The following is a 13251-nucleotide window of genomic DNA, read 5'->3' as shown; positions in this document are numbered from 1 at the left end:
AACTAAACACAGTAGAGATTTATGTTTAAAGTCAAAACATTCCAATTTTTTTTTAGAGAAGGCTTCTGAGCCAGAGGTGGGTTTCAGCAGGTTCTGACCAGTTCTGGAGAACCGGTAGCAGAAATTTTGAACCAGTAGTAAAGATTCTAACTGGCCCCGTCCCTATCTATTCTCTGCCTCCCAAGTCCCAGCTGATTGGGAGGGAACGGGGATTTTGCAGTAACCTTCCCCTGGAGTAGGGTGGGAATGGAGATTTTACAGTATCCTTCCCCTGCTACACCCACCAAGCCACGCCCACAGAACCAGTAGTAAAAAAAATTGAAACCCACCACTGTTCTAAGCAGCCATTAGTTGAAGCAGCAGTGTTTATACACAATATTACCATATATTAGAAATAAGACTTAGCTATTACGTGATAATATTAAATCTATTTGGATAATAATAGTAGATATTTTTTTGTTTACTAGGTAAGAGAAAAGCTTCTTCTTCCGGAAGTATTAGAATGAAATGAGACTAAGCAAACTTAAGTAAAAAGTTACTAGCACAGTAATGCAAATCTTCGTCCACTGGCCTGAGTAATTTCTCTAGCCTTATAGAAACTTCATTTTTTTTCTTAAGAATTCTTTGAAGGAAAAAAAATCTAGATTTTGAAAGCTGATGCTGAGCAAAATTTCTTAGCATGTATTGGATTCCCCCCCCCTATTCACCATTGAGAGATTTTGCTGTTTATTGTATCTCAATATCCCTTCAATATTCCCCTACTATTTTGCTCAGAAGAAACTTTGACATTTCATTGAAAATGTGACTTTCAATGAAATGTGGTGGCATGTGTTCATCCCCATCCTACTCCCAATTTTCCCTCTTCATCAAATCTGGAATTTATCTTGAAGGACAGAAAACAACAAAATTGTCTTCTGCTTGGTGTGAGTTTATAGCTAACAGGCTACTTTTGTCCATGTGATGCAGCTTTAGGATTGGAACACTACTACTATAGAGGATAACTTCATTCCTAGAAAAACAACAAATCCTAGCTACCCATCTTGTGTTCCGTACTCAATAGTCAACAAAAGCTGAAGGCATTCCCAGCAAATTTGACAAATATCTGTATGACACATGACTTCAAATATCTATTGGCTACAAGTAAATATGACAGTGCATGTATCAAAGAATGGCATGTATAAGAAATTTCTTAAATTCTTCCCCTACAAATCTTTATCAAATGTTCACATAATGATGTACCTTCATTTTTTTTTCATGGATGTCCAAAACATAAAGATGGCAATAAGTTACATGTTCAGCACTTTGGGTTCATAATGATTTAGATTTTAATTCAGTCACAGGTTTCCACATTTTAAAAATTCCCTTCTTGTTGGCATTCCTTAGGTCTTAACCACGAGTTCTAGATGTTTGTTAAATTGTAATTTCTTCCTGTACGAAAATGCCTTTACTTTTGTCATTATACCTTTCTATATATCATCATTATGTGCTTCCAGAATGCTGCTGAAAGACATTGTGGAGCAATTTGGAGGTTTTTTTCTTTATTGCAATTCTGAGACAAGAAGGTTAGAAATAGAAAATGATGTCATTTGGACATTTAGTAGAATTCTGAATAAGGCAGTTTGACAGCTTAATAGCAGTCTAGTATGGAAGAAACCTTTGTTTTCCTTAAAAAACAACATGTGGTAAAATAAGGCGTAACATTTGCTGGAGTTAGGCAGCACTATAATACAGTAAACACTTTGCCATAAGTCATGCAAAAGATGTTTAACTAGACAAAAGATGGCTGGGCCAAATGTTAGTACATTGCTAATAAAATGTTGAAAAGCAGAGAATCATTGAAAAATAAACCAGTTTTTCTAAAAAGTTTAGAATTTAAGAAGATCGTTGTTTTTAAAAAGTTCTTTTTATGCTGTCTGTATTAGAAATTATAATGTTTAACCTTCTTAGTTCCTGGTCAAAGAATGCTGAACACTTTAGTTCTTTAAGTGAATTTCATAAAAATACCCATTCATACATCCGTGATCAGATTTGTTTTATCTTTTTGAGAAAACTCAATATTTAATTCTACTTCAAAAACTGGCTGATTTTGCAATACAGATGCACATTGAGTGCCTCAGAAAAGAATAGAGTAATTTTGCTCTCATATCAGACCTGGTTTGTGCTCACCTCGAATTATGTGGGAGGAGAACTCATATTTGTCATTGCTCCTGTGCCCACACATGTTACATTCAAAAGGGTCACGAAAACCATGACATCCCATATGGATAGTGAACATAACATAATCCAAGAAAAGAATACGACAATGATCACATCTAAAGGATCCAATGTGTTCACCTTCTTTGTTGAAGACTTTCAAGACATCACAAGGACAAACAGTTGGTTGCCTGAACAAGTCATATGGTCTAGAGTGTTCCTTGAAAGTCAGAGGTCCATTCCTGGCCTGCAAAGGAGGAGGAACCATTTGATTTTGAAGGTAGGCATGATTCTGGTTCTCTTCTTGATTGTTATCTGAATCTGTAGAATGTTGACCACTATTGTTTGGAGAAAGGCCTTGCTCAATAGGTATCTTGTCTCTCGTTTGGATGTCCCTCTTTTCCATTTTCAGCAGGTTATTACTGGGCATTTCAGTGTGAGTGAATGTAAGAGGGTATAGGCTGCTGATAACAGGCACCATCTCTGAAGTTGGAGCAGTTGAGGTTTGCGCAAGTGAGTGCGCTGGTTCTGCACCAAGATAACCAATGGCATTGCTGAAGGCTTGCTCCGCCATGCATCCTGGCAGCATAGCCTCTCTCTCCTTTTCATATAAAAAGCCATGGTTATAATTCACTTCAAAGTTGGGATGTTTTTCACCTACGGAAGAAAATAATACTTGAAGAGTTAGAAAACAAATTTCTCAAAGCGCAATATTTGTGATGGATGAAGGAGGTCACACCTTTGATGGACAGCACATAAATTTAATAAACAAACAAACATTCTCTGCATACTTTCTAGCCTGATTCAAGTCCTGAAAAATTATCTTTAAAGTAATACAGGAAAGTGGGGGGGAATTCAGCAGGTAAATCAGGCACAGTATAGACCCCATATCTGAGAAATAAAATCATGGAATCAGGGTGAGCAGTTTTCATCAAAACTGCTGACACAGCCAACTTTTTAACCTGCAGCAGACAATACTTTCATATTAAAACTTTCTAAGCTACATAATAGAAACTAGAACAAAACCTTGAGATATTTATCACTGGCAGAACTATGAGTCAAGGACCTCCAATGTTCAGTGGATAGGAGTGAAACCATACACTCACGTTTCTTTAATAATGTGCTTGAGAGTGCTGACAGCTTATTGCCAATCTCAAGACCCATCTGATAGTTCAAAGGAATTTTAAAAAAATCCCCACAACATGACATTTCACTATGACTCATAATACCTGTTCTAGAAAACATGAATCAAATAATATTCTTAAGCTAGGTTCTCAAGGGGCATCCTGAATATATGTCAATATGTTTGCCACCCCTCCAAGTTGCTGGGATGTGAGCAAAAGTATGCCAATATACTAACTTGTTTGGAATAGGGTAATCATTTATGTGGTAAAACTGAGATTTGGTTGCACTTGTTGAATTTTGACCTATGTGTGCCTGAATGTACCAGTCTTATCTTTACCATTAGTAGGAAATGCCCCATATGGCACACAGATACTACAGATAGTGCTATAGTCTATCCTGCTCTTATAAAAAATGCATTATGCAAAATCTTTGAGTAACCAAAGCCATGTTGGGAGCCAATGGAGGTCAATTTTTAGGCGCCCATCTATGATGAACATGGTACAGGTAATCCACGACTTACGACCACAATTGAGCCCAAAATGTATGTTGCTAAGTGAGAAATTTGTACAGTGAGTTTTGCCCCATTTTACGACTTTTCTCACCACATTTGTTAAGTGAATCACTGTTTGTTAAATTAGTAACATGGTTGTTAAGTGAATCTGGCTTCCCCATTGACTTTGTTTGTCAGAAGTTTGCAAAAGGTGATTGCATGACCCTAGGACACTGCAACCGTCATAAATGTGAGTCAATTGTCAAGCATCCAAATATAAATCACGTCACCATGGGGATGCTGCAACAGTCATAAGTGGGAAAAATAGTCATAAGTCACTTTTTTTCAGTGCCGTTGTAACTTTGAAAAATCACTCAATGAACTGTTGTAATTCAAGGACTACCTGCATATGGAAAATTCCAATTCAGAATATAAAAAAAGTAAATGCTAAGGAACACAAATGAAATAAAAAAAGAAAAATAAATTGTTATGTTTTTTATGAAAATAAGATAAATGATATAATATTTTATATATAATATAAACCATTCTGAGTAGAATTGGTAAATACTTGCAGGGAAATAAAGATATACATTTAATTATAAGTAAAAGGGCTGCAGAAATGTCAGAACCAGGGTCATTTTGGTTGCTATGAGTATGTATGAAAATAGGAATTTATAGATTGGTGATAACAGAAAAACTACGGAGGAGTTTTAGGGACAATTGTGCAACCTTTAGAATGGATGTGATTCAGAGGAAAATATTATTCTGTGAGGTGACATAATTGAATGGGTGAAAAGAAGATGATGAAAGAATATAGAAAACGTTTGGGTTAGTCTTGAAAACTGTAGAATGAATGAGAACAATGATTAAAATTTACTTAGAAGTTCTGTTTGTTTCTAATACATAACTAAATATAAATTTATTCATACATACTTACTTTATAATGAGAAATTGAGAAAATTAGTGAAGAATACAAGAATAATGAACGACTCCAAATGGGGTGCAGACCATTTTTTATTAGTTTCATAAATAGTTCTTTAAAAAAAGAAAAACAAAAGAAATAGGAAAGAAAGAAAGAAAGAAAGAAGTAAAAGATTCTAGAGCTGAAGTAAAAACATATGGCAAATTATGTAAGGAAAGAAAAGAAAAGAAGAAGGTAGATTAAACTCTCTGCAGAATGAATGTGTTAACAAGGGGGGGAAATGTGAATACTACCTAGAACAGAATGAAAAGAAGAAGGTAGATTAAACTCTCTGCAGAATGAATGTGTTAACAAGGGGGGAAAATGTGAATACTGCCTAGAACAGAATGAAAAGAATTGTATTAGAGAGGATCGCAGAAATATGTAGATTTACTCTAATGATCACTATGGAAAAAATGTTGGGTGGGATGATGAAGTGAAAAATGTGGTGGATCAGGGGAAAATGCACGTAACAAAATGTTGCCGAAATGAGGATGAAAGCAAGCAAGTAGATAAGAGAAAAGGGTAGCTGAAAAGACTTTAGTCAAAGAGAATAAAGAATTGTTAAAATTTAAATGAAAAGGGAAACTGACATTGATGAAGATAAAATCTTGTAAGTGATCAGAGCTAACCAAGGAATCTTCAGCAGAATGAAAGGAATGGGATTAAATATAAAACCAGTGAAATTATTTGAGCTGAAACTAAAATGAGAAAAGCATACAGCAGCTATATTTTGAGGAGTAGAACTGAAATGAATGTTTTAAATATTCGTGCATATGAATGAAAAGGAAGTCATAAATAGTGGGGGAATATTGAAAAAATGGTAAAAACTGCAGGTGTAGACGATGTAACAGAAAACACATTAAAAGTATGGATGTGGCTTGCTTGTGGAAAAACTATGTGACTTATTTATTACATATGTGAAGCCTGCATCTCTAATTAGAAGAATCATGGCCATGTCTTTACTGAGAGCTACGTAGAGTACAGGCCCCATTGAGCTTGATAATGATATTGATCCTGCAGACAATATTGATTTTGATACAATTCATTTTCAACTGTTTTTGTAGTATGAACAGAATCAACAACACTTGGAATCATATAAATGGAACCATATAAATTTCCTACTAAGATAAGAATGCACTGAATAAAATCAAATTTTAAAAATTTGAGCTCGATGCTATATTGTGACTTGGGGCCAGACATGCACATTCAGCCCAATTCATCTCACAGGGCTGCTGTAGAGAAAATAGGAGGTAGAAGAAGTATTGTGTATGCTCACCTTCCTAGGTTATTTATACAAACAATAAAGGTGAGATAAATATATAAAGAGGTGGCAAATAAAACATATTTGCCACCTCTTTATATAACCTCTTAATTCAACCAATGAAGAGAAGATGAATGCTGATCAAAGCAATTGGTAAGATATTTTTCACCTTTTTTGGAGAAGAGGTTTATACTGATCAATATTTAATTTCACTCCCTGACATGTAGCTCAGAGCTCAATCTCACTGTGGGGAAGAAGGCTGCAGAATTGTGAGTGATGGAGCCACTGGCAGAAGATGGGGCAGATCAAAAAGGATATAAAATTGAATCATTCTCTACAATAACTGGAGAACCTTAGTCACTAGACAAAATCTCAGATTGTCTCTTTTCTCGTAGAAGCAGGGGAAATATTGTCTATGATACACTCTTCTTTATGCTTTTCATTGTCAGAGCTCAGTACTAGCAAAACCAACATCTGCAGTTGGTAATACTACAATGGAATTCTGCATTGGCGAAGAAGATAGATTGTCCCAAGTGGAGCTATCCGAGTCAATGTTTTCTTGGTTTATTTGGAAACTAAGTTTTGTCAGATGACTAAACTGTGCCAGTGAGGATTTTAGCAATGGGTTTAAAAAGGAATAAACAGATATACTACTGTACTCAAATAAGACACAGCAGAAATAAGGAGCTGGCCTCTGCTTATTTGCCCCAGGAACAGATGTCATCCTAGAGTAAACCAGAACCATTTTACTAAATTGCTAATTTACTCTCTGGACTATTTTGTGTATATCTTTATATCTAATACTCTTTTTCTTAAGCAAATACCTAGATAGTAAATCAATAGTAAATTTTCTTTTAACCATTTTTTTATGTTGTATTTAAAAATGATTAAGTACAGGTTAATAATGTGATTTAGAGGAAAAAGGGTGGGTGAATCATTTTGATTTTTTTTTAAAAAAAAGAACACCAATCTAAAGGATAATATTTTAAAACAACAAAAACAAATGCAAAAAAGATATCAAAATACCTCTGTATTTCTTCCTTTTTTACCTGGCCTGCAAAAAATATTTTGCCAAATTATACCACAGAAAAGAGTTTATTTATTTATTCATATTCCACATTTGTTACTTGCACAAAAAACCTAAGGCGCCAAACATATTCAACCCATCTTCCTCCTCCTATTTTCTTCCCTGCAACATATATATATATATATATATATATATATATATATATATATATATATATATATATATATATATATATGACATCCACAGGTATTGTGGGCCCAATTGGTAGAAGAAAGGACTCAGACTGTATTGATTGGAAACATAAGGAAGAGGCCTTCACCCTGCAGTGGATAGATAATGGTTAAAATGATGATGATGATGTTTTATCAACAGGAATAAAATGCAAAACAGAGAACAGAAAAACATTCATAAGTAACATTCAGTAACAACAAAATTGTGTACAAAAAAGAGAAAAAAAAAATAACCCAAACATCATATAGGGCTAACATTGAACATACCCCCAAAAAATCTACCCTGACTGAATGCTGGAAATATTATTATTGGTTCGAATTATATATATTTATTTTATAACAAACTCATTTTTGTTTCTCTGAATCCCATTTAATGTCTGATGCCCAGTCCTGGAGCAGAACTCCAAGCTAATAAGTGTGCATTATTTCCCATCACACAGGTGTAATGCTTTTGTCAATGTAATCCAAAATAGCATTGGTCCAATTAGCTGTTTCATCATAATTTTTGCTCATGTTCAGCTGGTAATGTACTAAAAACCCTAGATCATTCTGATAGGCATGGCGTTCAAATCTGATTTCCCCAATCATGGATCTATATATTTGATGTTTCCTCCAATGCATCATCTGTTAGATACAGCTAAACGTTCAAGATTGTCAGTGTCATTTTATTTGTGTGTTTTTTCCTCTAAAGTTTTTAGCCAATCACTACTTAATGTCATCTACCAATTTAAAAAGTTTCCATTCCATCCAATAGGTCATGTATAATAATTTTTAATAGCAAGTGTCCAAGGTCAGAGCTTGCTCAGTATGCTCCTTCCAATGAATAATCATTTATTAGTATTCTTTGTGTGAACTTTTCATCTAAATCCTCTGCACTGCAGAACTGCAGAGCCTCTAACTCACGTTTTACCTGTTTTGTATGCAAGAATGTAATGAGAAGTTTTGCTTTTGCTAAAGACAGTGCTCAATGTCCTATATCACCTAACAATATCAGTTTTCCCTTTAACATTCCATTTTTTACCAAGCTAAGGGGTTTCTCTGTTATGAAAAAGGGGCAGACTGACATTTGTCCTTAACAAACCAATTCTAACTCCTTCTAATCACACCATTTTTTCTACATCTTTGGAGACATACATCTTTATAATCTCTTCTAGTATCTTACACAATGCAGATATTAATTTGTATGTTTCGTATTACTTGACAGTCTGACATTTTCCAAGAGAATCAGCTTGTACATTCAACAAACTATTGCAGAAAATTGAGTGACAGACATACATATGATCAGCTCAAAGAACCCCTCCCTCCAAAGATTCAAGTCCAAAATAATAAAAGTTGCAAAATAGTAGTGCCAAAATGAATACAGCACTCCCACTAAACAGCAATATGTCTAGGCTAGGCACCCAAGTGGTCAGGAGAATAACAGATTAAGAGTGGAGTAAAATGACAGTGAAACTACAGCTTTAACTTCTGAAGATGGAATCAGCAGAATAGTTAAGTTCTTAGAAAAAAAAGCATGATGATGTGTCAATTCTTACAAAGATTAGAATCAAGCAGGAAATTGTTTTTCCTGTGACATTCTAGGGAAGCAAAGATCGGACGTTAAACAAACAGAATAGAAAAAGTATTGATGCTTTTGAGCTATGGTGTTGGGCAAAATACCTGAGAATACCATGGATAGCCAAGAAGACAAAACAAAACAAAACAAAAAGGCATGCATTGGACAAATCAACTCAGAGTTCTTATGCAAGGCACAACTTTCCAATCTCAAACTATACTTTGGAAACATTACACAAAGGCCTAGATCTCTGGAGAAGTTGTGCTTCTCTCTTCTATTGTGCTAGGAAAAATGGAAAGAAAGAGAAGGAAATGAAGAGAAGATGAGTGCAAGTAGCAAGATGGATTGACTCAATTACAGGAGCAATTGATGCACTCACAGAAGATTTGAAAAATCAGAATAGAGACAGATAGTCTTGGAGAAAGCCAAGAAGCTGATGCCATCTTGGTGGCACATAATCAATCCTATGTGGAACTTTTCAAGGTTTTCTTTGATTTGATGGACAGTTTAGGGCTAGTTTTTATATGGAGACAGAACAGTAATTCAAAGGATCCATTTAAAGAATGGACCTGATTTGGATTTCAAAGAACTTGGCTACAAAGGTTTATAATGTAGAGCTATTATCAAACATCATTTAAGATTATAATCTTGTGAATTTTGTTTATAAAAAAAAAGAAAATCCAATTCTTTTAGATGGAGATTGAATGAAATGTTGTTACAGAAAGAAGAGTAGCAAAGGATTGTGGAAAGAAATTAAAACATATTTTTGAAAATAATGTCGATAAAGGCACTAATTTAAGTATGGTTTGACATGCAGGTAAAACTATTTTTCATATGTGGTGGACATGCGCAGAAGCTAAGAAATATTGGACTAAGATACACACGTGGTTGGAAAAAATGATAAAGAGACATATTGACTTTAAACCAGAAATATTTTTATTAGGGATATTACCAGAGACATATAATAAAGAACTGCAATACTTAATTGTGAATGTTTTACAACTAGAATTGTATTTGCTAAAAACTTACGGCTAGAATTGTATTTGCTAAAAACTGGAAAGGAGAAAAGATACCTACTGATGAAGAAGTTATTAAGAAAATAATGGACTGTGCTGAAATGAGTAAATTGACATTTGAAATAAGAGAACAGGAAGATAAACAATATTATTTGATATGGGATTTATTTTATCAATGAATAGATAATAAAATATGGAAATAAATACGAAATATGAACTGGAAGTTGAGATAAAATAAGTGAAATATTTTTTTATGAAAATAAACTTTGGTCATATATTGATATTTTGAAGATGGGATTGAACACAAAAGGATGTTAACCGATCGATACACTGTCTGTAATTGTTTGGAATGGTGATGGTTTTATGTTTTATTTTTGTTTTAAAATAAAAAATTGTTTTTGCAAAAAGACATGCAGGTAAAACTATTTTTAAAGATTATTTTATACAACACAATATTGTACTTATAAAGAAGAGCCAAGAGAAAACACAAGCTATTTTGGATGAAACAAATAGGATGGGGGGGGGGGGTATAAATGAAAGAAATTTCTAGAGAAGATAAGAATTTCTCAACAAATTAAACTGTTACAACAGCAGTAAGAGAAATGGAAATAAAAATTAATTATATAAAGCAAAAAATGGTTGAATTTGCAAGTAAAGTAGGAAAATAGCTAGCATATAAACTACAAAAAGAAGAAGAAAATGACCTATTGTCACTTAGTTGAGTTAGAAACTGAATGAATGAGTGAATGAATGAAATGATAAGAGGGAGACACGGCTATCACCTCTCCTGTGGGAGCTGCATTGGCTGCCGATTCAAGGTGCTGGTTGTCACCTTTAAAACCGATCATGGCTTGAGACCAGGCTATCTGAGGGAACATCTCTTGCTGGTCACATCTACCTGACCCATTAGAGCGCGGAAGCAGGGAATGCTGCAGGTCCCATCCCCGAGGGACCCAGAAGAATGGCCTTCTCCATGATGGCTCCCTCTCCCTGGAACATCATTCCCCCAGAAATTAGAATGAACCCCACCGTAATTCTCTTCTGGAAGGCGCTGAAGACCTGGTTCTGCCAGTGGGCCTGGGGAACCCAGAGCGGGATGGAGCCCATTAAATGGATTGGCTGTCGCTGGGAAGTGGGGGTCAGGGGTGATTTTATTACAATAATTTATTTGATGTTTTATGAGTTTTACTGTTTTTTAAATGTGGTTTTTTATATTCTGTAAGCCGCCTTGAGTTGCCATTGGCAAATAGGCGGCAATGTAAATCTAATAAATAAATAAATAATGGACAATGCGGCCATACAAAAAACACCCCATCATTCCAATTTATATAAAGGAGGTGATATCTTACTAAAGAAAACAGATGAATATCTAAAGAAATCAGGGATTACAGAGGAGCAGAAACAAATGATGAATGAACCTACAAACAATAAGAGAAGTTGCTGAAGATACCAAAAATAATAATAATAAAGCAGGAAAGATGCCTGGACCAAATGGATTGCCAGGTTTTTATGTTTTGAGGATGAACTTTCACAACCTTTACAAAACACAATGAATTTTATTTTACTGGGAAAGAAAATCCTACCAATTTGGAAAGAGACCAATATAACACTAATAGCTAAATAGGGACAAAATTTGATTTTAACAAGAAACTATAGGCCAGCATTACTGACTAATTACTACAAGATGTTCATAATCATTATAGCCGATAAACCTAAACTAATTTTGTAAAAAATTATTTATGAGCACCAATGTAGATTTTTTATCTAAAAGACAGTTAAAGGAGACACTGTTATAAATGTGCTAGACATTTTGGAATATTTAGAGCAACATAATGCAAAAAAAGCTGCACTGATTTCTTAGATGTAGAGAAGGTTTTTGACAATTTGAATTGGGCAACTTTGCTCAAGGTTTTAAATGATGTGTATTTTGGGGAGAACTTTATAAAATGGGTAAGACTGATTTATACATCACAGAAGGCACAAATAATTGTTAATGGAGAGCTAACAAAACCATGTAAAATACAAAAAAGAACAAGAGAAGGATCCCCACTGTCTCTTCTCTTACTTATTTAGGTTCTTGAAAGACTAAATAGAGATAGAAGACAAGATGAGAGACTTTGAAAAAGAGTTAAAAGCTAAGAGCTTTTGTAGATAATTTGATGTTGGTTCTGGAAGATCCTCTAAAGAGAACTGAAATATTAATGGACACATTAAAATTATTTGGTGCATTAGCAGGTTTTAAGAAGGTAAAATATTTGGGTGTCATTATATCAAATATGATTGTATGTTATTTCAAAATAGTTACGTTAAGACATGGAATGAAATTAAAAAGATATGTTAAGATGTGGAAACTACAATTTGCTGGAAAGAATTTCTATGATAAAAATAAATGTTTTACTTAGAATAATATTTTCATTTCAGGCAATACCTACATTGATAACTGATGCACCATTTAAACTGTGTCAGAAGGATATGTCTAAATTTGGGTGGCAAGGGGAAAAAAACTATAAAGTATTATAAGATGTAAAAGAAAGAGGATTGGACAGACTTGATTTGAGATTATATTTCTTAGCTTGCTTTTGGTCTGGATGAAGAGTGTGTGTTGTTGAGAAACAGAAGTACACAATTTAAGATTTGAGTGGCATGGATATTTGTGACATGATAAAGTCAAGGTTAATGGGTATTTTTAAAACTATTATATTAGATACATGCTATTGAGAATATGGAATATGGAAATTCAGTTTGTGCCTGAAAACATCTTTGTTATTGTCAGCACATGTCTTCATAGGTAAGAAATAATAGGCAAACTCAAATGGCTAACTTATCACAAGATACTAGAAGTTGGACACGAGAAATATAATATAAAATCAAGAAAAAAGCTGGGGGCAGAGAGATATAGATTTCAATAGTTTCCTTGTTTGAAATTATTAGAAAAATTTAAAGTAAATAAAAGTGTTTATGATTTTGAACATTGTAAGAGTGACTTTGAAATAGAATTCTGTACATGTAATTGCTAAAATCTATAATTTCTTTATTAAAACTTGAAATAACAAGTGAAAGAATGCATGATAAAGTAGCCTTAATTTTTGGGTTATAATATGCAGCTGTAGTAATGGAAAATATATGGCTGAAAGGATTGAAATTAACATTATTTTATAATCTTAAAGAGGATTTTTATAAAATGATGTACCATTAGTATATATTACCAGAGAAATTGTCTAGAATGTTTAAAGACATTCCAAATCTATACTGGAAATACAAACAAGAACAGATATTTTACATTTTTGGTGGAGCTGTAAAAAAGCTAGAAAATTCTATCTTCAGTTATATATAGACTAGTTCATACGATTTTAAACATTAATATACAATTGAGACCATTTCTTTCAGGAT

General features: G+C 33.8%; 1 protein-coding gene across 1 annotated transcript in view; it reads right to left on the bottom strand.

The window, feature by feature from the left end:
- Positions 1-1301: 1301 nt before the first annotated feature.
- IKZF3 (IKAROS family zinc finger 3) overlaps positions 1302-13251 on the bottom strand; it is a 47984-nt gene continuing 36034 nt past the window's right edge. Inside the window, exon 9 of the mRNA XM_034415817.3 lies at positions 1302-2850. Coding sequence (XP_034271708.1) covers positions 2141-2850 — 710 coding nt within the window. The 3' untranslated portion in view covers positions 1302-2140. The remainder of the gene's footprint in view (positions 2851-13251) is intronic.

The sequence above is a fragment of the Pantherophis guttatus genome, chromosome 4 (assembly GCF_059756535.1).
Source record: "Pantherophis guttatus breed Tessera chromosome 4, ASM5975653v1, whole genome shotgun sequence".
NCBI classification, from domain to species: domain Eukaryota; kingdom Metazoa; phylum Chordata; class Lepidosauria; order Squamata; family Colubridae; genus Pantherophis; species Pantherophis guttatus.
This window is presented reverse-complemented; position numbering and strand designations above follow the sequence as displayed.